Source organism: Trichomonas vaginalis (genome assembly GCF_026262505.1).
Source record: "Trichomonas vaginalis G3 chromosome Unknown ctg_186, whole genome shotgun sequence".
Taxonomy (NCBI): Eukaryota; Parabasalia; order Trichomonadida; family Trichomonadidae; genus Trichomonas; species Trichomonas vaginalis.
The window spans coordinates 204,896-230,099 of record NW_026529273.1 but is presented as its reverse complement, the minus strand read 5'-3'; the positions used below and the strand labels follow the sequence as shown (position 1 = coordinate 230,099).

At 34.2% G+C, this 25,204-nt stretch overlaps 6 protein-coding genes and 12 pseudogenes across 18 annotated transcripts, besides 2 other annotated features; 9 read left to right on the top strand and 9 right to left on the bottom strand.

The window, feature by feature from the left end:
- Positions 1-18,609: part of a mobile genetic element that runs on past the window's edge.
- TVAGG3_1091370 lies at positions 246-600 on the top strand (annotated as a pseudogene). Its single transcript has one exon. A coding segment is annotated over exon 1 (355 nt).
- Positions 1,057-1,822, bottom strand: TVAGG3_1091360 (annotated as a pseudogene). The gene has a single exon. A coding segment is annotated over exon 1 (766 nt).
- On the top strand, positions 1,840-2,888 carry TVAGG3_1091350 (annotated as a pseudogene). The gene has a single exon. A coding segment is annotated over exon 1 (1,049 nt).
- On the top strand, positions 3,157-4,309 carry TVAGG3_1091340 (annotated as a pseudogene). The gene has a single exon. A coding segment is annotated over exon 1 (1,153 nt).
- Positions 5,042-5,842, top strand: TVAGG3_1091330 (integrase core domain containing protein family; the record flags this gene model as incomplete). The annotated part of the gene is made up of 1 exon (XM_051257026.1): positions 5,042-5,842. The coding sequence occupies one exon, from the start codon at positions 5,042-5,044 to the stop codon at positions 5,840-5,842; it is 801 nt and encodes a 266-aa protein (XP_051075783.1).
- Positions 6,603-6,772, top strand: TVAGG3_1091320 (annotated as a pseudogene). Its single transcript has one exon. A coding segment is annotated over exon 1 (170 nt).
- On the bottom strand, positions 7,968-8,882 carry TVAGG3_1091310 (organellar and viral DNA polymerase type B; the record flags this gene model as incomplete). Its single annotated transcript, XM_051257025.1, has 1 exon — positions 7,968-8,882. The coding sequence occupies one exon, from the start codon at positions 8,880-8,882 to the stop codon at positions 7,968-7,970; it is 915 nt and encodes a 304-aa protein (XP_051075782.1).
- Positions 10,544-11,061, bottom strand: TVAGG3_1091300 (annotated as a pseudogene). Its single transcript has one exon. A coding segment is annotated over exon 1 (518 nt).
- On the bottom strand, positions 11,703-12,576 carry TVAGG3_1091290 (annotated as a pseudogene). The gene has a single exon. A coding segment is annotated over exon 1 (874 nt).
- TVAGG3_1091280 lies at positions 12,772-13,413 on the bottom strand (annotated as a pseudogene). The gene has a single exon. A coding segment is annotated over exon 1 (642 nt).
- TVAGG3_1091270 (uncharacterized protein) lies at positions 13,768-14,193 on the top strand (the record flags this gene model as incomplete). The annotated part of the gene is made up of 1 exon (XM_051257024.1): positions 13,768-14,193. One exon carries the CDS (start codon positions 13,768-13,770, stop codon positions 14,191-14,193), a length of 426 nt encoding a protein of 141 aa, XP_051075781.1.
- TVAGG3_1091260 lies at positions 14,673-15,004 on the bottom strand (annotated as a pseudogene). Its single transcript has one exon. A coding segment is annotated over exon 1 (332 nt).
- Positions 15,426-16,179, bottom strand: TVAGG3_1091250 (annotated as a pseudogene). Its single transcript has one exon. A coding segment is annotated over exon 1 (754 nt).
- TVAGG3_1091240 lies at positions 16,749-17,207 on the top strand (annotated as a pseudogene). Its single transcript has one exon. A coding segment is annotated over exon 1 (459 nt).
- Positions 17,934-18,609: a terminal%2Cinverted (terminal inverted repeat of Maverick-1A transposon ID:TVAGG3_1091230).
- A 715-nt stretch (positions 18,610-19,324) lies between these two features.
- Positions 19,325-20,172, top strand: TVAGG3_1091220 (annotated as a pseudogene). The gene has a single exon. A coding segment is annotated over exon 1 (848 nt).
- A 4-nt stretch (positions 20,173-20,176) lies between these two features.
- TVAGG3_1091210 (serine threonine-protein phosphatase family) lies at positions 20,177-20,419 on the bottom strand (the record flags this gene model as incomplete). Its single annotated transcript, XM_001304027.1, has 1 exon — positions 20,177-20,419. One exon carries the CDS (start codon positions 20,417-20,419, stop codon positions 20,177-20,179), a length of 243 nt encoding a protein of 80 aa, XP_001304028.1.
- A 17-nt stretch (positions 20,420-20,436) lies between these two features.
- Positions 20,437-20,799, bottom strand: TVAGG3_1091200 (uncharacterized protein; the record flags this gene model as incomplete). The annotated part of the gene is made up of 1 exon (XM_051257023.1): positions 20,437-20,799. The coding sequence occupies one exon, from the start codon at positions 20,797-20,799 to the stop codon at positions 20,437-20,439; it is 363 nt and encodes a 120-aa protein (XP_051075780.1).
- Positions 20,800-24,053: 3,254 nt separating this feature from the next.
- TVAGG3_1091190 (IS204/IS1001/IS1096/IS116 transposases DDE domain-containing protein) lies at positions 24,054-24,923 on the top strand (the record flags this gene model as incomplete). Its single annotated transcript, XM_001277744.2, has 1 exon — positions 24,054-24,923. One exon carries the CDS (start codon positions 24,054-24,056, stop codon positions 24,921-24,923), a length of 870 nt encoding a protein of 289 aa, XP_001277745.2.
- Positions 24,924-25,204: the final 281 nt, after the last annotated feature.

Here is a 25,204-nt window from a genome sequence, read left to right as displayed (position 1 = left end):
ATAACTTTCTGCATACTTATGTTTGAACCTCCTGAGCCATCAATTGACATAAATTTTTATAGGTTTCCACCCTTTGTTCATATTCCTGCTTCTTCCCTTTGCTCTTTTGTTCAGTAGTTCTACATCTTTATACACAACACCTGTCTCGGTGAATTCAACAATATTTTCATTCGTTAGCTTTACATTCAAACCCTTGTCGAGTATTGTTCATTTCATACATATAAAAGGTTTTTATTCTATATGAAATGAGAAGCAAATCCATCTTAGCTGGTGCCGTTAATGTTCCAATTGAACCAACATCAAATGTTGACTCACGAACGACAAACAATATTGTCATAAAGAACTATAGTTCAGAGTGTTTGAAAGAACCAGAACCAGAGCTGAAATCCGTGAATTTAAACACAGCTTCAAACGCTAACGCTACATCAGATGTTAAGTTAGAGTATCCACCACTGGACCAAATTCTTTCAAGAGAAGCCAACGACAACCCTTACACAAATGTTCAAACAAATCCTTCAGATAACGTAGACCATTACCTTCTTCAGTTATACCAAACAATTTTACTCAAAGACGATAAGAAGCTTTTGACAAATCTTATAAGTAAGAACCAAATAATTCTAACAAAGGAGGACCTTGAAAATGTTATCTCACGAATAACAGGAAAGCAATGTGTCATTGACTATCTCGACCCTGAAATCGAATGCTGTGGTCAAACGCCACCATTCATGAAAATAGGTAACATCCGCATCATTGAAACACCAGGAACTACAGGAGTTGAGTTTAAGTATAAATATTCGAACGAGTATACAAAACTTTCAACAGAATATAAACTTTGCTTGAAATATGTTTTAGTAAATTAAAGCAATTTGTAATATCTATCCAAAACTTCTTTAACAGTATCGAACTCATCTTCATAATGCAAACCTAATCTTATTGACTTGGTGCAGTTTTCACTAACACAATATTTTTCTGTTCTCTTGACTGACATAACTAACTCATTTGTTTCATCAAACAGCAACAACCAAAGTTCATGACCTAATACATAACATTCATACTTTATATTTTTAGCTCTGAGTTCTCTTGTAAGCTGTTGCATTTAATATTTTCTAAAAAGTCAACTTCAACAGTCATTCGCACTGGTGCCTTCAGTTCTACAGGCTCGCCCTGAAAGTCAACTAGTCTGAATTGCATGTCTTTCAAATTATGAGGACTAATGCGAACCCATTTACCTAAATGAGTTGCTATGACAGGAACGTTTGGAATGAACATTGAATTGACTGCATAACAGAAGGATTTATATTCTACTGAACCTTTACTATTAACTCCTGAAATGCCTGTGACATTAGCTATTTTAGACTCAATGTACAAAACAATTACCATAACATACGTATGGAACAGATTTCATCTCAATCGTTTTGTCAACACTTTTCAAAGGAAATGTCATATGGTATGCTCCCAAAAGAAGTTGTACTCTATGACTCATTCGTGTTATCTTGAACTCTTTCTTGCTACTGAACTTCAATGTTCCCTCAGAAGAGAGTTCGACATCTATGTTGTCAATAGTTTCTTCATTTATGAGAGTATCTATGACTCCAGCAATTTTATCTATTCTATACTCTGCTCTGTTAGGAAATGTTATAAAACTTCTTTTGTCATCTATTTCAATCTCTATGAAATCTGTTTCATCTGTTATAACGAATGAAGCAATAGTATTGAAGTCAACAACTCTGAAAGCAAGTGCTTCATTCTGAAGACCTAAGTTTGTTTGTAGCTTTACTGTCCCGTATTCGTTTGGGTCTGTACTTTGCAAATAGAACAACATTTTATTCTCATTAAAATATGACTATTGCTGCATATGCGTATGAAACAAATGAAGCAAGAAGAGCACATGAACTAGTAAACGAAAACTCAACTTTAACCATTGAAGGCAATGATTTAGTCATTGACGATGGAAAAACTAAAAAAGTCATTGATTTCGATACTTTTAACACTTATGACCCATTCATTACAATAAGTAAAGTTCCTATCATAAATGATGGAACGGTGCAATATATAAATTCTACAGTAGATGCCTCATTAGTGAAAGTACTGAATGTTCTCATTGAATTGTTAAAGAGCTTTCGATTTGACGACAACATTAAATGCCTAAAGAATTTAGTCATGAATGAGAAACAAATTCTTGGCGTTGCTGGTAGCAGTAATGATGTACACCTTATGACATTAGAATATTATAACGAACATAAAGATGAACTGAAAGGAGAGAAGGGTGACACCGGACCACAAGGACCACAAGGAATACAAGGAATACAAGGACCTCAAGGCGAAAACGGTTTGGATGGAAAGGATGGAAAGGATGGAAAAACTGCTAAATCATGGATATGGGACCTTATAAATACTGGTTTAACAGCTGCTTCATATGGAGTTCTTCAATACCAAATCGGAAAGATATGGGCAGTACTTGGTGAAGAAGCTTTAGATGACGTTAAAAATGCTTTGAACTTCATTTCAAATGGTTCGGATACTATTAAAACTTTATCTGGTTGGATGCAAGAAACAAGGAGTCAAATAGATACTGTAAGACGTATAGCAAACAATGCACGTACGGGATTGGATACTTTACGAAAAGCACAAAATACACTAAAGGAAGCAAATGATATTCTTGGCTCAGTATCAGACATGCATGAAGATTGGCTTAAAGGTATTGACAAATCTTTAAAAAATCACAGTCAGTCTATTGCTGACTACAAGAAAAGTATAGATTTTTTACATAGTGCTATGGACGTACATGATGGAAGCATAAGGAACTTACTTAATGCTAACAATAACTTACCAGGAACTATTAAAGCATTTATAAAGTCCTTTGTAAAACCCGGTGCTCTAACATTTAGGTCTTTGAGAGCAAGAGCATTGAAGTCAAGAGATGCAGAAACTCCAACAGAACCTACAGAAGGAACTGAAAAAACAGAAACTCCAGAGGAACCACCAAAACCAACAGCTAATGAAATATTGTTCGAATATTTTCCAAGGTACTCTGTTCTCATTGCATACATTCAAGAAATACTTAAGAAAGCAGACTTGACTTTAGGAGATGATGAAAGTTCTGTATATCTTTCGTTCCAGTTTCAAATAGCAGAACTTTTAAGACAGATATGCTTAATGTATGACAACATCTCTGATTTCACAAGATATGATGACGACCATGACCCCGAACACGGTGAAGAAGAAGTTTTACAAACATCCATTAAGACAGGAAAGGTTTTAACTCAAAGTCTCATTATTGACACCAAAGATGGCGAAGTGGACGTTCTTCAAGAGCTGAAGAAAAATACTTCTGAAGGAGGTGGTGGTAGGCATGAACTTGAAATAAATGAGATAGAAGAGAAATTAGCCGAAAAAGCGGACAAGAACCACGTTCATTATATAACTTCAGACGAACAGATTATAACGGACTACCATGGATATTTAACACGAACTGAAGAAGTGAAGACGGAAGACCCCAATGAAAGAAGATATAAATACATTCGTGCTAAAGGTTATGACATAAGCTGTACTGTACAGTATGACACGGGTAAAGCACCAGAAACATTTGGTTATACCGGTGAAATTTATGCCTCTACTTTCTCTGTTAAAGGTGTATTAGTTGAACCAAGATTTACTTTGAGAGTTAAGTCAAAAATAACGTTTGAAGATGCTATTAAAAGTAAAGCTGACAAAGTTGAACTCGAAGCAATGAACAAAGTTTTGAAATCTCATAAACACAACATCTCCGATATAAATGAACTTCAAGCTACATTAGACAGTAAAGCCGACAAGAACCATACACATAAATCCTTCACTACTGTTAGAGCAGACGACATAATATTGAACTATACCCTTGGTTCAAGTGCACCATTAGAAAATCCAAGTACAAGCGTAAAAGATACACTAAACTCCTTAAATAGTAAATGTATGAACATTGAAGGTCATGCCAGAAACTTTGAAACCCATGAACTACCAGCAATGTTAGACAGTAAAGCTGACAAGAACCATACACATACAAGTTTTACAACTGTTGCTATAGAAAGTATTGAAGGAACGGTTGAAGAAACTGGTGGGGATGCATTATATTGTAAACCTCCTAACTTTCCACAAGGTTTAACATCGGATGACGACATAACGACGATGAGAAACATTAGATGTAAAGATGTTTATGTCATGAAGGATGAACATAATATTAAATTCACTGCTCAAGATTTATATGACAAGAAGGCTGACAAAACAGAGCTTCAAACATTAAAGACAGAAATACTTCAAACATTATATCCTATAGGTTCTATTTATACGTCAATGAACTCAATAAATCCAGCAACAGTTCTGGGTTTCGGTACGTGGGAGCAGATTGTAGATAAATTCTTATACTGTGCGAACTCTTCAAAGCAAACAGGAGGTTCGAAGAAAATTACTGAAGCAAACCTTCCACCGCACACTCATACAGGAACGACAAACTTTTCTGGTGACCATAGTCACTCATTAAGAGACCATCCATTATACAACTCAGAGTATGAAGCTGGCAATGACGTTTTATCTCCAGATTATAACCATTCAGCAAAAAAGACTTTTCGACAAACTGAACCAGGAGGAAATCATTCACACACTTTCACAACAAATCCAACAGGCTCGGGTGAAGATTATATGCCACCATTTGTGACTATATTCGCATGGTACCGCGTTCAATGAACGCGCTTGAGCCTAGAATAAAATCTTTAACTTTACATAAATGAGCTTGAAAGAAGTATTCGAACAACATCCATGGAGGTCATTTAAGAAGTTCAATGAAGCTGCAAAGAGTTGGGGATTTACTAACAGAGCTGAAGTGAAAAGGTTCTTTGACAAAAATGTTGTACATCAAACAAAAATAAACCCTTACGACTACTTTTTACCAATTTACTCCAACACTCCTGACGCATACCAATTTGACACTCTCATTCAAAGCAGAAAAGGAGGACATAAACCATTCCTCATCTTCATAAATGTTAACACTCGTAAAGCATATGCATATCCAATGAGGAACAAAGGAACTCGTGAAGTGTTAAGAGTTTTACAAAAGTTTGTAGCAGAACATAGCCCAAGTACTTTAACATCAGACCAAGACAGTGCATACCTCAGTAATGAAATCACAGAATTTCTCATTAAGCATAACATAACTCACTACACTACTGAAGACCATAACCATAACATACTCGGCATCATAAACCGCTTCATAAGGACTCTCAGAGATTTAAACCAAGAGCGAGACTTTACCGAAGAAACAATGAAACATTTTCTCGAAGTATATAATTCCTCAACACATTCTACAACAGGACATACACCAAATTCAATGACACAACAACAAGAAGAAAAGTATATACAAAAGAAACGAAGCCAAACACAAAATATCATAAATTCAACACAATTTACCCTCATTCCTGGTACAAAAGTTCGTGTAGTTCTTGACGACAAACCGTTGACAAAGAAACGTTTAAGGTTAAGTAGAAACTATTATATCGTAGACTCTACACAAGGTAATGGATATCTTATAAAAGCTGCTGACGACTCCATAGCATTTTACCCTTGTCATAAATTAGTTGAAAGTAGTAATGGCAAACTTGCTGAAACCATTGACGAAGCAAAGCGAGGAGTGGTTATTGAAATACTTGGCTATAACATAAACGATGACACTTATAAAGTAAGATATGAAGGAGGCGTTGAAGATGTTATACCATCTAAGAACTTGAGAGAGTCGAAGCCAACACATCTGGGACCATTAGAGCGGGAGTACTGGAAAGACAAAAATATGCCAGAAAGAATAAGAAAATTCTTCTAAACTTTTTCATTAGATGTAAATGAACCAAAAATATATTTTAGGTGAAGAGGTTAGATCTCACCTCTTTTCTCACCTCTTTTTTCACCTCTTGAATTTTCATGAATTTCCTTAAGATAGAAAAAAGTGAGTTAAAATGAGATGTTTACTGAGGGTCCCTCGGTCCCTCGGTCCCTCGGTCAACTAACATCTTTTTGAAAATGGTGACAACATGACATTTTGACAACAGTCGGGAAAATGTCAAGACTTCTTCATCGTAACGAGTGTAAATGAACCAAAAATATATTTTAGGTGAAGAGGTTAGATCTCACCTCTTTTCTCACCTCTTTTTTCACCTCTTGAATTTTCATGAATTTCCTTAAGATAGAAAAAAGTGAGTTAAAATGAGATGTTTACTGAGGGTCCCTCGGTCCCTCGGTCCCTCGGTCAACTAACATCTTTTTGAAAATGGTGACAACATGACATTTTGACAACAGTCGGGAAAATGTCAAGACTTCTTCGTAAATGTTTTGTCAAGACTTCTTCGTAAATGTTTTGTCAAGACTTCTTCGTAAATGTTTTGTCAAGACTTCTTCGTAAATGTTTTGTCAAGACTTCTTCGTAATGAGTGTAAACGACCAAAAAATATATTTTATGTTAGCATGTTAGATCTAACACGTTTTCTAACCTCTTTTCTACCCTCTTGAATTTTCATGAATTTTCCCGAAATAAAAAATAAAGTTAGTTTTTTTAAAAAAATATTTTTTATTTTTATTGTAAGAACATGTTAGCAACAACTTCACCAAACTCTTTAGTCATGAACCCAACTTCAATGTTAGTAGAGATGAAAAGCTTCATTCCTTCTTCATATACTTTCGAAACAGAAATCCAGAAGATAAAGCAGGAACTTCTCCAAGGAGATTTAGATTGCACTGCAAAAGATGAAACAAATGAACAGTATCTTTATGAAATGCAGGACCTCATCGACCATCTACCTAAACTTCCTGAAATACAGCAACAAAAGCTCACTATTCCAGAATTCGATGAAATAGAAGTCAAAGCAACTGACTCAGTAGAAATAAAGAAGTTCATACGAAAGGTAAACTATGAGTTTCTAGGATTTCATTGCAACCACAAAGTCATGGACAAAGATTGCAACATGGTATATAAGAACATCTCTGACATATATAAATCTGAAGAATTTAAGACCTACGACAACTTTGTTTCGTTAGTTGCTGAATGTGTATGGCAGATAAGAGATAAAGATAGAAGAGGCAAAGTATGGAACGAACAAATAAGACCAGCAACTTTTGAGTTAAAGAAAACCATTAACGCTATAGTTGTACTTGCAGGACAAATTTCAATGTACAATGCAAAAATGAACCCGCAATGTTCTAAATGTAAAGCGGCAATAAGGAAATATAACTACTCCATCAAAGAGATAGAAAGAATGAGAAACGACTATGCAGACTTAAAGAAAGAAGTAGAGAAACCAGCAGAAGATAAAATGGACATGTTAGCATTTCTGAACAAAAACTATCCAACAGCAGAAGATTTCCTTCTTTCAGATGTCAAGAAGAAATATAAAGAAACTTTCAATATTGTGAAAACTTTTGATATCCTTCGTGAAGAAATAGAAGCTACAAAACTGTTTAAAGTCATGAACCATCGCAACATATACCATGTAAAACGCTTGTAAATAGTTATGTTAGAAAACGTGTTAGAAAACGTGTTAGATCTAACATGCTAACATAAACTTTATTTTTATTGAATTCTGTATGAAATTTCATGAGTTTTGTGTGTTTTAGACCATGTTAGAAAACGTGTTAGAAAACGTGTTAGATCTAACATGCTAACATAAAATATATTTTTGTCTGATTTACACTCATTTCGATGACATTTTGACAACAACACAGGAAATAAACTTCTTCGTATATGTTTTGTCAAGACTTCATCGAAATGAGTGTAAATCAGACAAAAATATATTTTATGTTAGCATGTTAGATCTAACACGTTTTCTAACACGTTTTCTAACATGGTCTAAAACACACAAAACTCATGAAATTTCATACAGAATTCAATAAAAATAAAGTTTATGTTAGCATGTTAGATCTAACACGTTTTCTAACACGTTTTCTAACATAACTATTTACAAGCGTTTTACATGGTATATGTTGCGATGGTTCATGACTTTAAACAGTTTTGTAGCTTCTATTTCTTCACGAAGGATATCAAAAGTTTTCACAATATTGAAAGTTTCTTTATATTTCTTCTTGACATCTGAAAGAAGGAAATCTTCTGCTGTTGGATAGTTTTTGTTCAGAAATGCTAACATGTCCATTTTATCTTCTGCTGGTTTCTCTACTTCTTTCTTTAAGTCTGCATAGTCGTTTCTCATTCTTTCTATCTCTTTGATGGAGTAGTTATATTTCCTTATTGCCGCTTTACATTTAGAACATTGCGGGTTCATTTTTGCATTGTACATTGAAATTTGTCCTGCAAGTACAACTATAGCGTTAATGGTTTTCTTTAACTCAAAAGTTGCTGGTCTTATTTGTTCGTTCCATACTTTGCCTCTTCTATCTTTATCTCTTATCTGCCATACACATTCAGCAACTAACGAAACAAAGTTGTCGTAGGTCTTAAATTCTTCAGATTTATATATGTCAGAGATGTTCTTATATACCATGTTGCAATCTTTGTCCATGACTTTGTGGTTGCAATGAAATCCTAGAAACTCATAGTTTACCTTTCGTATGAACTTCTTTATTTCTACTGAGTCAGTTGCTTTGACTTCTATTTCATCGAATTCTGGAATAGTGAGCTTTTGTTGCTGTATTTCAGGAAGTTTAGGTAGATGGTCGATGAGGTCCTGCATTTCATAAAGATACTGTTCATTTGTTTCATCTTTTGCAGTGCAATCTAAATCTCCTTGGAGAAGTTCCTGCTTTATCTTCTGGATTTCTGTTTCGAAAGTATATGAAGAAGGAATGAAGCTTTTCATCTCTACTAACATTGAAGTTGGGTTCATGACTAAAGAGTTTGGTGAAGTTGTTGCTAACATGTTCTTACAATAAAAATAAAAAATATTTTTTTAAAAAAACTAACTTTATTTTTTTATGTTTTTTGTGAAAGTGTCAAAACTCATGAATTTCGAGAGTTTTCTACGATGTTAGAAAAGAGGTTAGAAAACGTGTTAGATCTAACATGCTAACATAAAATATATTTTTTGGTCGTTTACACTCATTACGAAGAAGTCTTGACAAAACATTTACGAAGAAGTCTTGACAAAACATTTACGAAGAAGTCTTGACAAAACATTTACGAAGAAGTCTTGACAAAACATTTACGAAGAAGTCTTGACATTTTCCCGACTGTTGTCAAAATGTCATGTTGTCACCATTTTCAAAAAGATGTTAGTTGACCGAGGGACCGAGGGACCGAGGGACCCTCAGTAAACATCTCATTTTAACTCACTTTTTTCTATCTTAAGGAAATTCATGAAAATTCAAGAGGTGAAAAAAGAGGTGAGAAAAGAGGTGAGATCTAACCTCTTCACCTAAAATATATTTTTGGTTCATTTACATCTAATGAAAAAGTTTAGAAGAATTTTCTTATTCTTTCTGGCATATTTTTGTCTTTCCAGTACTCCCGCTCTAATGGTCCCAGATGTGTTGGCTTCGACTCTCTCAAGTTCTTAGATGGTATAACATCTTCAACGCCTCCTTCATATCTTACTTTATAAGTGTCATCGTTTATGTTATAGCCAAGTATTTCAATAACCACTCCTCGCTTTGCTTCGTCAATGGTTTCAGCAAGTTTGCCATTACTACTTTCAACTAATTTATGACAAGGGTAAAATGCTATGGAGTCGTCAGCAGCTTTTATAAGATATCCATTACCTTGTGTAGAGTCTACGATATAATAGTTTCTACTTAACCTTAAACGTTTCTTTGTCAACGGTTTGTCGTCAAGAACTACACGAACTTTTGTACCAGGAATGAGGGTAAATTGTGTTGAATTTATGATATTTTGTGTTTGGCTTCGTTTCTTTTGTATATACTTTTCTTCTTGTTGTTGTGTCATTGAATTTGGTGTATGTCCTGTTGTAAAATGTGTTGAGGAATTATATACTTCGAGAAAATGTTTCATTGTTTCTTCGGTAAAGTTCGCTCTTGGTTTAAATCTCTGAGAGTCCTTATGAAGCGGTTTATGATGCCGAGTATGTTATGGTTATGGTCTTCAGTAGTGTAGTGAGTTATGTTATGCTTAATGAGAAATTCTGTGATTTCATTACTGAGGTATGCACTGTCTTGGTCTGATGTTAAAGTACTTGGGCTATGTTCTGCTACAAACTTTTGTAAAACTCTTAACACTTCACGAGTTCCTTTGTTCCTCATTGGATATGCATATGCTTTACGAGTGTTAACATTTATGAAGATGAGGAATGGTTTATGTCCTCCTTTTCTGCTTTGAATGAGAGTGTCAAATTGGTATGCGTCAGGAGTGTTGGAGTAAATTGGTAAAAAGTAGTCGTAAGGGTTTATTTTTGTTTGATGTACAACATTTTTGTCAAAGAACCTTTTCACTTCAGCTCTGTTAGTAAATCCCCAACTCTTTGCAGCTTCATTGAACTTCTTAAATGACCTCCATGGATGTTGTTCGAATACTTCTTTCAAGCTCATTTATGTAAAGTTAAAGATTTTATTCTAGGCTCAAGCGCGTTCATTGAACGCGGTACCATGCGAATATAGTCACAAATGGTGGCATATAATCTTCACCCGAGCCTGTTGGATTTGTTGTGAAAGTGTGTGAATGATTTCCTCCTGGTTCAGTTTGTCGAAAAGTCTTTTTTGCTGAATGGTTATAATCTGGAGATAAAACGTCATTGCCAGCTTCATACTCTGAGTTGTATAATGGATGGTCTCTTAATGAGTGACTATGGTCACCAGAAAAGTTTGTCGTTCCTGTATGAGTGTGCGGTGGAAGGTTTGCTTCTAATTTTCTTCGAACCTCCTGTTTGCTTTGAAGAGTTCGCACAGTATAAGAATTTATCTACAATCTGCTCCCACGTACCGAAACCCAGAACTGTTGCTGGATTTATTGAGTTCATTGACGTATAAATAGAGCCTAGGATATAATGTTTGAAGTATTTCAGTCTTTAATGTTTGAAGCTCTGTTTTGTCAGCCTTCTTGTCATATAAATCTTGAGCAGTGAATTTAATATTATGTTCATCCTTCATGACATAAACATCTTTACATCTAATGTTTCTCATCGTCGTTATGTCGTCATCCGATGTTAAACCTTGTGGAAAGTTAGGAGGTTTACAATATAATGCATCCCCACCAGTTTCTTCAACCGTTCCTTCAATACTTTCTATAGCAACAGTTGTAAAACTTGTATGTGTATGGTTCTTGTCAGCTTTACTGTCTAACATTGCTGGTAGTTCATGGGTTTCAAAGTTTCTGGCATGACCTTCAATGTTCATACATTTACTATTTAAGGAGTTTAGTGTATCTTTTACGCTTGTACTTGGATTTCTAATGGTGCACTTGAACCAAGGGTATAGTTCAATATTATGTCGTCTGCTCTAACAGTAGTGAAGGATTTATGTGTATGGTTCTTGTCGGCTTTACTGTCTAATGTAGCTTGAAGTTCATTTATATCGGAGATGTTGTGTTTATGAGATTTCAAAACTTTGTTCATTGCTTCGAGTTCAACTTTGTCAGCTTTACTTTTAATAGCATCTTCAAACGTTATTTTTGACTTAACTCTCAAAGTAAATCTTGGTTCAACTAATACACCTTTAACAGAGAAAGTAGAGGCATAAATTTCATCGTTATAACTAAATGCTTCTGGTGCTTTACCCGTGTCATACTGTACAGTACAGCTTATGTCATAACCTTTAGCACGAATGTATTTATATCTTCTTTCATTGGGGTCTTCCGTCTTCACTTCTTCAGTTCGTGTTAAATATCCATGGTAGTCCGTTATAATCTGTTCGTCTGAAGTTATATAATGAACGTGGTTTTTCTGCTTTTTCGGCTAATTTCTCTTCTATCTCATTTATTTCAAGTTCATGCCTACCACCACCTCCCGAAGAAGTATTTTTCTTCAGCTCTTGAAGAACGTCCACTTCGCCATCTTTGGTGTCAATAATGAGACTTTGAGTTAAAACCTTTCCTGTCTTAATGGATGTTTGTAAAACTTCTTCTTCACCGTGTTCGGGGTCATGGTCGTCATCATATCTTGTGAAATCAGAGATGTTGTCATACATTAAGCATATCTGTCTCAAAAGTTCTGCTATTTGAAACTGGAACGAAAGATATACAGAACTTTCATCATCTCCTAAAGTCAAGTCTGCTTTCTTAAGTATTTCTTGAATGTATGCAATGAGAACAGAGTACCTTGGAAAATATTCGAACAATATTTCATTAGCTGTTGGTTTTGGTGGTTCCTCTGGAGTTTCTGTTGTTTCAGTTCCTTCTGTAGGTTCTGTTGGAGTTTCTGCATCTCTTGACTTCAATGCTCTTGCTCTCAAAGACCTAAATGTTAGAGCACCGGGTTTTACAAAGGACTTTATAAATGCTTTAATAGTTCCTGGTAAGTTATTGTTAGCATTAAGTAAGTTCCTTATGCTTCCATCATGTACGTCCATAGCACTATGTAAAAAATCTATACTTTTCTTGTAGTCAGCAATAGACTGACTGTGATTTTTTAAAGATTTGTCAATACCTTTAAGCCAATCTTCATGCATGTCTGATACTGAGCCAAGAATATCATTTGCTTCCTTTAGTGTATTTTGTGCTTTTCGTAAAGTATCCAATCCCGTACGTGCATTGTTTGCTATACGTCTTACAGTATCTATTTGACTCCTTGTTTCTTGCATCCAACCAGATAAAGTTTTAATAGTATCCGAACCATTTGAAATGAAGTTCAAAGCATTTTTAACGTCATCTAAAGCTTCTTCACCAAGTACTGCCCATATCTTTCCGATTTGGTATTGAAGAACTCCATATGAAGCAGCTGTTAAACCAGTATTTATAAGGTCCCATATCCATGATTTAGCAGTTTTTCCATCCTTTCCATCCTTTCCATCCAAACCGTTTTCGCCTTGAGGTCCTTGTATTCCTTGTATTCCTTGTGGTCCTTGTGGTCCGGTGTCACCCTTCTCTCCTTTCAGTTCATCTTTATGTTCGTTATAATATTCTAATGTCATAAGGTGTACATCATTACTGCTACCAGCAACGCCAAGAATTTGTTTCTCATTCATGACTAAATTCTTTAGGCATTTAATGTTGTCGTCAAATCGAAAGCTCTTTAACAATTCAATGAGAACATTCAGTACTTTCACTAATGAGGCATCTACTGTAGAATTTATATATTGCACCGTTCCATCATTTATGATAGGAACTTTACTTATTGTAATGAATGGGTCATAAGTGTTAAAAGTATCGAAATCAATGACTTTTTTAGTTTTTCCATCGTCAATGACTAAATCATTGCCTTCAATGGTTAAAGTTGAGTTTTCGTTTACTAGTTCATGTGCTCTTCTTGCTTCATTTGTTTCATACGCATATGCAGCAATAGTCATATTTTAATGAGAATAAAATGTTGTTCTATTTGCAAAGTACAGACCCAAACGAATACGGGACAGTAAAGCTACAAACAAACTTAGGTCTTCAGAATGAAGCACTTGCTTTCAGAGTTGTTGACTTCAATACTATCGCTTTTCGTTATAACAGATGAAACAGATTTCATAGAGATTGAAATAGATGACAAAAGAAGTTTTATAACATTTCCTAACAGAGCAGAGTATAGAATAGATAAAATTGCTGGAGTCATAGATACTCTCATAAATGAAGAAACTATTGACAACATAGATGTCGAACTCTCTTCTGAGGGAACATTGAAGTTCAGTAGCAAGAAAGAGTTCAAGATAACACGAATGAGTCATAGAGTACAACTTCTTTTGGGAGCATACCATATGACATTTCCTTTGAAAAGTGTTGACAAAACGATTGAGATGAAATCTGTTCCATACGTATGTTATGGTAATTGTTTGTACATTGAGTCTAAAATAGCTAATGTCACAGGCATTTCAGGAGTTAATAGTAAAGGTTCAGTAGAATATAAATCCTTCTGTTATGCAGTCAATTCAATGTTCATTCCAAACGTTCCTGTCATAGCAACTCATTTAGGTAAATGGGTTCGCATTAGTCCTCATAATTTGAAAGACATGCAATTCAGACTAGTTGACTTTCAGGGCGAGCCTGTAGAACTGAAGGCACCAGTGCGAATGACTGTTGAAGTTGACTTTTTAGAAAATATTAAATGCAACAGCTTACAAGAGAACTCAGAGCTAAAAATATAAAGTATGAATGTTATGTATTAGGTCATGAACTTTGGTTGTTGCTGTTTGATGAAACAAATGAGTTAGTTATGTCAGTCAAGAGAACAGAAAAATATTGTGTTAGTGAAAACTGCACCAAGTCAATAAGATTAGGTTTGCATTATGAAGATGAGTTCGATACTGTTGAAGAAGTTTTGGATAGATATTACAAATTGCTTTAATTTACTAAAACATATTTCAAGCAAAGTTTATATTCTGTTGAAAGTTTTGTATACTCGTTCGAATATTTATACTTAAACTCAACTCCTGTAGTTCCTGGTGTTTCAATGATGCGGATGTTACCTATTTTCATGAATGGTGGCGTTTGACCACAGCATTCGATTTCAGGGTCGAGATAGTCAATGACACATTGTTTCCCTGTTATTCGTGAGATAACATTTTCAAGGTCCTCCTTTGTTAGAATTATTTGGTTCTTACTTATAAGATTTGTCAAAAGCTTCTTATCGTCTTTGAGTAAAATTGTTTGGTATAACTGAAGAAGGTAATGGTCTACGTTATCTGAAGGATTTGTTTGAACATTTGTGTAAGGGTTGTCGTTGGCTTCTCTTGAAAGAATTTGGTCCAGTGGTGGATACTCTAACTTAACATCTGATGTAGCGTTAGCGTTTGAAGCTGTGTTTAAATTCACGGATTTCAGCTCTGGTTCTGGCTCTTTCAAACACTCCGAACTATAGTTCTTTATGACAATATTGTTTGTCGTTCGTGAGTCAACATTTGATGTTGGTTCAATTGGAACATTAACGGCACCAGCTAAGATGGATTTGCTTCTCATTTCATATAGAATAAAAACCTTTTATATGTATGAAATGAACAATATACTCGACAAGGGTTTGAATGTAAAGCTAACGAATGAAAATATTGTTGAATTCACCGAGACAGGTGTGTGTATAAAGATGTAGAACTACTGAACAAAAGAGCAAAGGGAAGAAGCAGGAATATGAACAAAGGGTGGAAACCTATAAAAATTTATGTCAATGATGGCTCAGGAGGTTCAAACATAAAGTATGCAGAAAGTTATAGAGTTTATGCTCTCAAAGGTGAAAAGCCTTCATTTAAGAACAGCTATTCTAACGCATATCCTCAAAAGCTAACGGATGGGAAGTGGATGATATGAATGACAGCAAAAATATTAACAGAAATGGCGACAGAGATGCATGGAATTTGTTTACCATCAGTCAATTGAAGGTTAAACTTTAAAACAATGTTGGTCGTTCCCATGGAATATTTTTGACTTTAATGGTATTAGTCATGATATGAATCTCAAGGTATGAACGAGGAGAGATGAGAGACTTATATGCTTCCCAAATTTCTTCAAAAGGTAATGTTATACCTGACTGTTTCCAAATGAGTTCAATATCATAACGTGAGAAACCTTGAAAGATAACGAAGTCAGTTATGAGACGTTTTATGTTTAAAGCAAGAAACGCCATGTTTGCATAAGTATTGCTACAGTTAAATGGTAATGTCTGACTTTAGTTATGATGTTAGCTAATGGTGAGTCAGGCTTTGACACTAAACCTTTTCCGGCGAAGTCGTCACAAACGAGCAGAGTGTTTGAAGGATATTTTTGAAGGGGTATTTTGAAAGTTTTGACAGAATGTAGTTTGTAAGTCGTTTCATATCGTAAACTCCTGAGTACTGACGTAAGTGGTGTTTGTCAATAATTCTTTCCATCTCCTCAGAAGTCTTTTGCATTCCTGACTGTATGAACTCTAACGATGGCATAATATTTCTCTTACGTCGAATGTAACGTTGAAGAAATTCAATGAGTTCACTGTCTGGAACTTTAACGACAGATGCTTGAACTTTACTCATGAATGTTTTCGCTGTTGAGTCCATAGAGTCTGAAGTTGCTGATATAATGATTTGGTCATAGTAAGAGTCGTTTCCTAAACGCTCTGTTATGAGTATATGACGAATGAGGTTAAATGTCTTACCTGAACCCATCTTTCCACAATAGAAATACACACCATTTGAACAGAACTCATAATCTTTGCTGAAAGGAAGAATAGAGAAGAGTTAAGTTTGTCTGTAGTTTCATTCATGTCTTCATCTACGTCATGTATTAAATGCTTCATTTTATCTCCATTAAAAATGCAAGTCAGAAATATTCAGAACATAGCACCGAGTCTAACTGACAAGAGTATAAAGATATACTATGAACATGTTATGATGAAACCAACCAAAATTCAAGAAAGTCAGTATACTTATGAATATCCAAGACACTGGGTAGAGTATGTAGGAGGTGAGAAAGCTATTGAAATCAGACAGGTTCGAAGTATTCCAGCAGGAAGAACAATATTATTGAAGAACTTTAATGTTTTGAGATATAATGATGAAACAAAGAAGCAAGATAGTTTTCCTGTTGCTGTGTATGTGAACTTAGATACAGGAGATGACATGAAAGTTTTTAACACAAAGCTTCAAACGGTAGTGAGAGAACAACTTACTGCGGAAGGACATCCATTACCTTCAGAAGTTACCATAGCATATAATTTTGAAACAAATCAATAGATTTTAAAGTCGTCTCTGCAAAGAAGTCAGGTTTTACATTTAATGAAGCAGATGTATATTCGAATGAAAACTTCAAAGCTATTGCATGGTTAGATAATGACGATTGCTTTAAGAAAATATTTAAATACAGTGACTCAACGATGTCAATAGATGACCTTCGTGGAATGTTACCATCGACGTTTACAGTAGAAGGTTCAGCAGGATTGCTTACAAGATTGTCAATTGGTGGTATTTGGTCTCGTGAGAACATTGTTATAAAATCCAGTATAAGTGAATTTGCTGAAGAATCTATATTATGTCTTTCAAACTACATGTATTCGCCGCCGAAGCATTATAGTATAACAAACTTTGTCAGTAAGTTTAACATAAGACTTGTCGAACCTTCTTCAATGAAAGATGTTGTGCTACCTAAAGACGGAAAGGATGGACTCATTATTGAGATGATTTTAATAGCATATTAAATGAGCTTGTTCTTAAGGTCGTTCATGATGAAATAACTGTTGTAGAAGATGTTAGCAATTGTTCAGACATTTTGAAGCGTATAGATGATATAAGAAAGAAGTTAATAGACCGCAAAGCGGTGAGGGCGAAGCACGTGAGAATGTTTATGTTTCATTGACTTTCTCCAGTAACGAGAACTTTTATGAGATAATATTGAAGAGAGATGATTTTAATATGGGGTAAATGGTAGCTTGGGCAGCTTTAGGCGCAATGGGAACAAAAGCATTAGCATTTGGAGCAAAAGCACTTGGAGCTTATGACGCAGTAAATAAAATGAGTGGAGGAAGGGTTTCGAAGACATTAGATGCAAATAAAGGAAAGATTGGAGGCTGGGTTGCAAAGAAGTTAAGATTAAATAAAATAGGGCTCATAAATAAAGCATCCAATTTGGTTGCGACTGAGTCAGAAAATGCTTTAGGAAAGGACGATGAGTTTGCAAAACACGCAAAAGACTTTAATGACCAGATGAAAGGTGAAACAATGCATTTAAATAGAGTCGATGGAACTAAAGAAAATGTTTCTTCTCCACCAGTAGTTCTTCCGTATGGTCCCTATGGAATGTATGGAAACCCTTACGAAAGACCATTTGACCCATTGACTGGTGGAAGTAACTGGTATCATTACGGACGAAGAAGAAAGACAGTCAAGTTGGAGACAGACGTGAAGAAAGCAACTAAAAAGAAACCAAGGAAGAGAGTTATAAAGCAATGAATTCAACAGGGTGAAAGAGGTGAAAAGGTGAGATCTAACTTCACCTAAATTTATTTTTGGTATGTTTTCATACGTGTGAGGGTGGTGATATCATTTATTTTTTATTTTATTTTTATATAAATGACGAAAACTATTGAGATAACAAACTACAACGGTCATGAGTTCAAGAATTTGTTCTTCGTTCCTCGTGAAAATACATTCTATCAGATACGAGGGAGAAAGGGTAAAGTTAGTTTGAGCGTTTATGAAGGAATGAAGAATGGAAAGTTTATACAAGCATACGATACAAACGGTAAACGTGTTTCATTAGCTTTGTCAAAACTTACTAACATTTATTTTGACAGTGACTTTGACTCTGACGATTGGAGTGACAGCAGCGATACTGAAGAATATGAACTATTGTGTGAAGCACAGCAATGGGAAGAGTTGCAATACTTTTGTAAATGAGAACGTTAGTGTGAACGTTTGTGAGAACGTTTATTTTTTCATTAGTGAGGTGAAGTGGTTGGCGGCTTTGTAAATATTTAAGATTAAATTAGTGTTGTCGTTTGTGTTGTAAAATATACGTTAACGGTTTCATAAAGTGTCAAAACAGCTAAGTGGTGTATGGAGGCGCGCAGTGCCACAGTACACGACTTAGGTATACTAACTCACTTTTCCTGTTTAAAGTTAGTTGTAAGTTTGTAATATTTGCAATGGTATGTGTATGTCCAACGTCACTTTTCCTGTTTAAAGTTAGTTGTAAGTTTGTAATATCAGATATAGAATGTGTATGTCCAACGGCACTTTTACTGTTTAAGGTTTCTTGTAAGTTTGTAATATTTACAATGGTATGTGTATGAGTCTTATCTGCTTTTGTCTCTAATGTTTCCTTAAGACTTGGTATTTGGTTAATATAATGTATATGAGTCTTTTTAGAATATTCGTTTTCAGCTCTTGTCACTTCACTTGACATTTTATTGTCAACATATGTTTTGTCTGCTAGTTCAGGATGAGTATGTTCTTTTGTTGCATAAGCATTGTTAGCTCTTTCTTCTTCTTTTGCTATTGCATCGTCTACATATGTTTTGTCTGCTTTGTTGTCAACATCTGCTTTCAAAAGAAGTTCAGATATAGGTTTCTCGTTTAAAGTTCCTTTTGTTGGATTTATACAAACAGTATGGTTCTTATTGTCTTGAAACAGAAACTCATCTGTCATTGGGTTTAATGTCAGTTTTAAGTTTCCTTCTTTCAATGACTCAGATATCTTAGAATAGTTTGAAAAGTTTGTTGTGTTCTTATTTAGAGCTTGTATAATGAGTTGTCGGTTGTGTTGTATTTCTCTCATAGACGCTGTTTCATTTGACATTTTTATTCTAGATAAAATATGCTTTCAATAGAAAAAGAAAATTCAAGAGTTGCTACAACTAAACCATTAGATGAACTTTTTACGAATGTCGGTCAAAAGTTTGAGACAGAGACCGTAAAGCATGAAGGCTATCGTTTTGACTACCCGTTAAGATGGTTAAGAGACCCATCTGTCACAAAAGCTATTGGCTTTCGTAGAATGAAGTTCATTTCAGAAGCCATACATGGTTTCCCATTTACAGTCGGTTTTGTAGTTCGATACTATAACAAAGAAAAACGTACGTATGAGAAATTTGAAAGGGAAAACTTTTACAAGTGAATTTGCTTGTAAACTTAGAAACAACTCTTCAAGCTTTTCAAGAAAAAATAAACGACATCTATATCGAATATGCAAACCAGTATAACATTGACGAGGGAGAGTACCATCTCGATATTATATATGACAGGAAAAATGCAACTGTTAAAATCAATAGAATAGAAGACCTTGGAGAAAACGTTTATATTTCTACAAAATATAACAACTTGGCATGGTATAGATTTATGAGGATGTTAAATCAGCCTGCAGCATATCCAGTACACCCAGACTTTTATGAAGTCGAAAACCCTAATGGAACATATGAAAATATTTTCGACCCAGATGCTATTATTGTTCATGCTTCATTTTCTGGCGCCCAAAACTCTTTCTTATGCTTGGCAAATGACTTTTACGAAAAACCTACAAAGTTATACGAACCACCAAGTGGAAGTATTTCAGACTTTCAAGTATGGTTTACTACAGATGGAAGAAAAAGAATAATTCCATTATACCATGCGTTTTACTTAGAACTTAGTTTCATATACAACTACTATCGAACGGTAAAAATATAATTTTTTAATACGGTTGAGGTGTTGGATTTGGTTGCCAACTAGACTGTGGTGCAGGTTCAGGCTGTTGTATAACAGGAGCTTGTTCTTCTGGTTCAGGGTCTTTAGGTATAATACCAACAAACTGACCTACTCTTTTACCAATATTTTTGACTCCGTTCCAAATTCCTTTTCCTACGGTTTTGACGCCATTCCATATACCTCTTCCAACATTTCGAAAGAAGTTTCCTATCTTACTGAAGAAACCCATTTACTACGTGTAAAAATCTAATGTCCGCCTAGTCTCTTACGTTTCCTGTTGAGTTCCATAGCATTCTTTAACTGGAGCTCATACATTCTGTTTCTCCTCTGGTAGAAAACATATTCTGGGTCAACTCCTGTGTTAGTGTCATCTGCATAAAGTTGTTTATATCCCACTTCAGGGTTTGTATAAAACTCTTTCCATCTCATATTTGCATACCATGGTGGCAAACCTAACGCAGCGCCATTTGACATAGCAGTTTGCATTTGTACATCTGTTGGCACTTGACCATAGTTTGCTATTGCAGTTTGTATTCTAACTTCATTTGGAATATTCTCTGGGTTTGGTTGTCCAGGTTGCTGTGCATTCGCTAAGTTCTGTGCGTCCATTTAATATTAGATAAAAATATCTCTTACGAGTACATATGCTGAACATTTGCAGGCATTGGTTCATCTTCATATTCTCTGTACTTTTCTGCCACGTCAAATAAATAAATGACACAATGGAAAAAACCTAAAACAGTAGTCCTTTTCAAACACACATTTACTTACTAATAAAATTTCTTTATTGTGACACTTTCTCCAGTTTTATAGACCTCTCTCATATTCTATCTTGTCATATATAAACTCATAGTCATGTATGTCCTCTAACCATCTCATAACGGTTTCCAAACCACTTTTATCGGATGTAAAGTAAAAGCATGGATGGTTATGTAAAACGTCTAAAGTTTCTAAAGAGTCTCTCAAAGTCCAGTCTACTTGGTATTGAAAATCCCATGTGTTATAGAACGGCGGGTCCACTATAAAGAAAACATTTTCCTTGTCTTTATATTTTTCATACAACTCTGTCCAATGACATCTCACAAACTCTATACCCTCAATATATTTTTCTATGTCCTCTTTGAAAACATTTGTATAGTTAAGATATAAAACTTTTGACATAAGTGTTTCAATGTCATGAACTCTTATAGCACCACTATATAATAGTCTAGCAGATATACTATCCCAGTCTATATATTCTGCTTTTTTCAAAACCTCTCTCACAATATTTTTCTTATCTAATGGTATACGTTCCATCTTACCTATAGGTATCTTTTCTTTTAACTCTTTCAATATATTGTTTGTGTCTGGAATATGTTTGAGACGGTTCATATAGTTGTCGAAGTCATTGCATATAATCTTTGAGTCTGGGAATATTGTATGACATAAATGGGATATATAGAAACTTCCACCGAACAAATCTACAAATGTTAGACCATTCGGTAGTTTCTTAAGTTCTCTCAATATAATATCTTTACATCTACTCTTATTTCCAAAGAACGGTAACGGTGGTTTTGTAAAATTCATTTATATATAATAATAAATTTTTTACCCGAAAAGTGACAGAAAAGTGACAAAACATGAAAACATATATAATTTGTGAAAAGTGGAACAAAAAGTGACATTTAAAAAGTGACACCATTAATATGATGTAAATAACAACGGTTTTGGTTTTGTCACCGGCTGGTCGGCTGGGGTTCGGTCCTCCTCTTGGGTCTTGGACAAAATTTCTTATGGGCTAGAGGGCGCAACGCGCCTGGAAGCCCCACTACCTTTTTTTTACACTGTATTTTTTGAACTTCATGACATGAATTTTCTTTATATTATTTTTTTTGGATTTTCTATGATTTATGCGATAGGCTGGAACAACATTGTAAGTGCAATGATATCATTTATAGAGAAATCTAAAACTTCAGCATTCAGAACTCGCAACCACAAAAATATTCATTTGCTAAGTAAGTAAAGTTGATTAAGTTCGACACTTAGCTTTTATACGTAAAACCAAGTGTGTATTGTTATTTCTTGTTAAATTATTGAGAAAAAAATAAATTGTAAGAGAAACGATACTGATTATTGAAATAATATTGAGGGTAGCTGCAGATTTCTTCATTAACATGCCGGAAATTTGTTAATCTTGGTTTTCTATCATAAAATCTGTCGAAGAATCTAAAAACGGAGATATGAAATAGATATCATGTAAATCTAGAGTATCCTGTCAGAAAAATAGACTAAGCATGTAACCCTTTTTTGGTCATAAACACTTTTTACCACTTAGTCATACAGATGATCATTAAATTTAAACGAGCACTTTTTGTCAGAATTTATTCTTTTACAAAGACAGAAGATTTTAGTATTATTTAATATTAGTGCTGTAGCAAAATTCAAAAAACGGTGAAAATTCAGTGAATTTGTGAATTCACATTTTTTTTCGACATTTTTCTTGATATATCCATGCACATTAAGAACACAGCTTTGATACGCTTAAAAAAGCATATTTCATATGAAATTGTTAAAGAAATAAACAATTTTATAGAAAAATTGCACTTATGGGCAGTTTAGATATATAATTTATATATAATATATATACAAATCCATAGAACAAAGTGCAATAACTACAATGTTGTAGAAAATTACAGCAGAAATACTGACTTTTTGAAGGATAATAAGAATTCTTCTAAAATACTGAAAATTAACATATTTCTGTACTCAATTTAGTATATGCACAGAAGTTATGATTTGGTGTTAGGTTTTTATGCCCCAAAATCTAGATTTTTGTGACATCAAATCTTATTAGTGGATAAATCAAAGACTGTCATTTTGAAATAAGCTCATATCAATAAATATCCATTTAAAGCCTTATTGTAATATGTAACTAGCAAAAAGCCTAATATTTATCAAAATTAATCAAATCAAATGATCAATATTCATGATATGTCATCAGCAATAGCTAATTATATTTTATTTTGTATTGATATTTTTTCTCATATTATACACGATTATATCTCTTTTTTTTAAAAAAAAAGTTTTATATTAGACATGAAAGTTGAATTAATACAATTTTGTACTAGAGTTTGTTTGTATATTAAATAATAATGATATAGACTTCAACATATTGCGTCTCACCATTACCACAAATGTAATTTTGCATACAATTTTTTTCATTTAACAATGATGTTATTTGAAAAGTGATACTTCCATGATTATTGATTAATGTTCCATCATATATAGGAATGAATGTTAAACAAGACACGCCTGCAGCTGGGTGCATTCGTGGCATTGTGATAAGGCTTATATATAAAGACTTCTCTCGATCAGCATTACGTCAAATGAATATTGACCCATTATTTTGGCGATGCGCTAGTTCCAAGTAGAAATGCTTTGGTATATTTAGGTTATGTCTATATGTTATGAATCATGGTATTATTGATAAAAACGTTCTTAGTCATTAAATCAATCCTAGTATCTAAAGATATAATTTAGATTTTTTTGTTTATTGCTAAAATTAAATACAGTATAACTTTCTTTCATATTGTCGGTACTAACAATACAAGATTGTGTTGAAAAAAACTTAAATATGCATGAAAATTAAATTTAATGTGTAAATATGATAAAAATTTCAACTTTACTAATAACATACATAAGTTTCTGATAGTTTAATATAGTTCATATTGATGTGACTGTAAACTATATCAAAAAAATATTTTTAAATATTGTTATGCAAATAATGGGATTTCTAAGGAAAAAATGATTATATTTGTTATATAAAGCAATCTTTTTAATTATTCACTACGTTTATTACATTTTTTGCCGACCATTTACGTAATATGCCTCCACCAAGCAGACGCAAACAACAAAGTCGTGAAGCTAACGAAAAATCAATTGAAGCAAGAAAAAACTCCCAAGAAAAGAATGCGCCAAAGGAAGTCGATCCAAAACACTGGACTGCTTCTGTAATTGTTAATGGTGACTCTTATACTCGAGCAAGGAATTTATTTCAAGATAACAATATTAAAGTGCCGAGTGAAAAAGAGTTTTACCGTCATCAAAAAGAAATAGGTAAGGTAATACTAGAATATAAAGAGCAATCTATTAAAAATGCTCAACAAACAATGAAGAAAGATACATTTTTAAGCACTGATTCGCATTATAATGTTGGCAGAAATGCTACAGCGTGCCAAAGTTTAATGATGGACAACCGTGGAAAGGTTGTTGGTGAAACAACTGTTATAAAAAAGAGCTCTGGAGGAGACTTTGAAGGCCCATCAAACATGATGGAAACAGAATGTACAAAGAGGATGATGTCAAATTTTGACTTTACAAATGTTTCCACAGTGGTTCATGACAATGACAATAAAACGAAAGCCATCATCCAGCAATATGCTCCGAATGCTAAAATTACACTTGATCCTCGTCATTGTGTACGTGCAGTTGGCAGAGCTTTCGAAAAGCTTGAAAATGGTGGATATAAAGAAGCAGCAGGAAAAGAAACTGTTAATCAACAGAAAGAAAGTGAATCACAGCCAGCATTCCCAATCAAATCTAAAGCAGAAGAGCCGAAGAAACGTGGAAGACCATTAAAACACCAAGAAAAAGTATTTCATCAGATATATTCGAAAGTTATTAAGTGGTTCACTTTTATTATCATGCTTCCAATTGAAACAACGAAAAAATTTTCCTATGGAAGAATACATTAAATCATTTTATCGGAAGGCATGAAAATTGCCTTCACGAAAAAGACAAAGAATATCCTGTGTTTCAGCCACTTACAAAACCTGATTTAGCGAAGCAATTTCAACGTTTTACAGATGATGCCGCAAAGTTGATTCCAGTAGAGATGCGAGTTTCCGAATTTTTTTAGCCCTGGGATGTCATAACCGCTGCGGTTTTGTAAAATTTGGGATAAATTTTGACAATCCATTTTTTGTGGGATGTACGTTTATATCAATTTGCTCGGCGTTTGCCGAGCTATTGTACA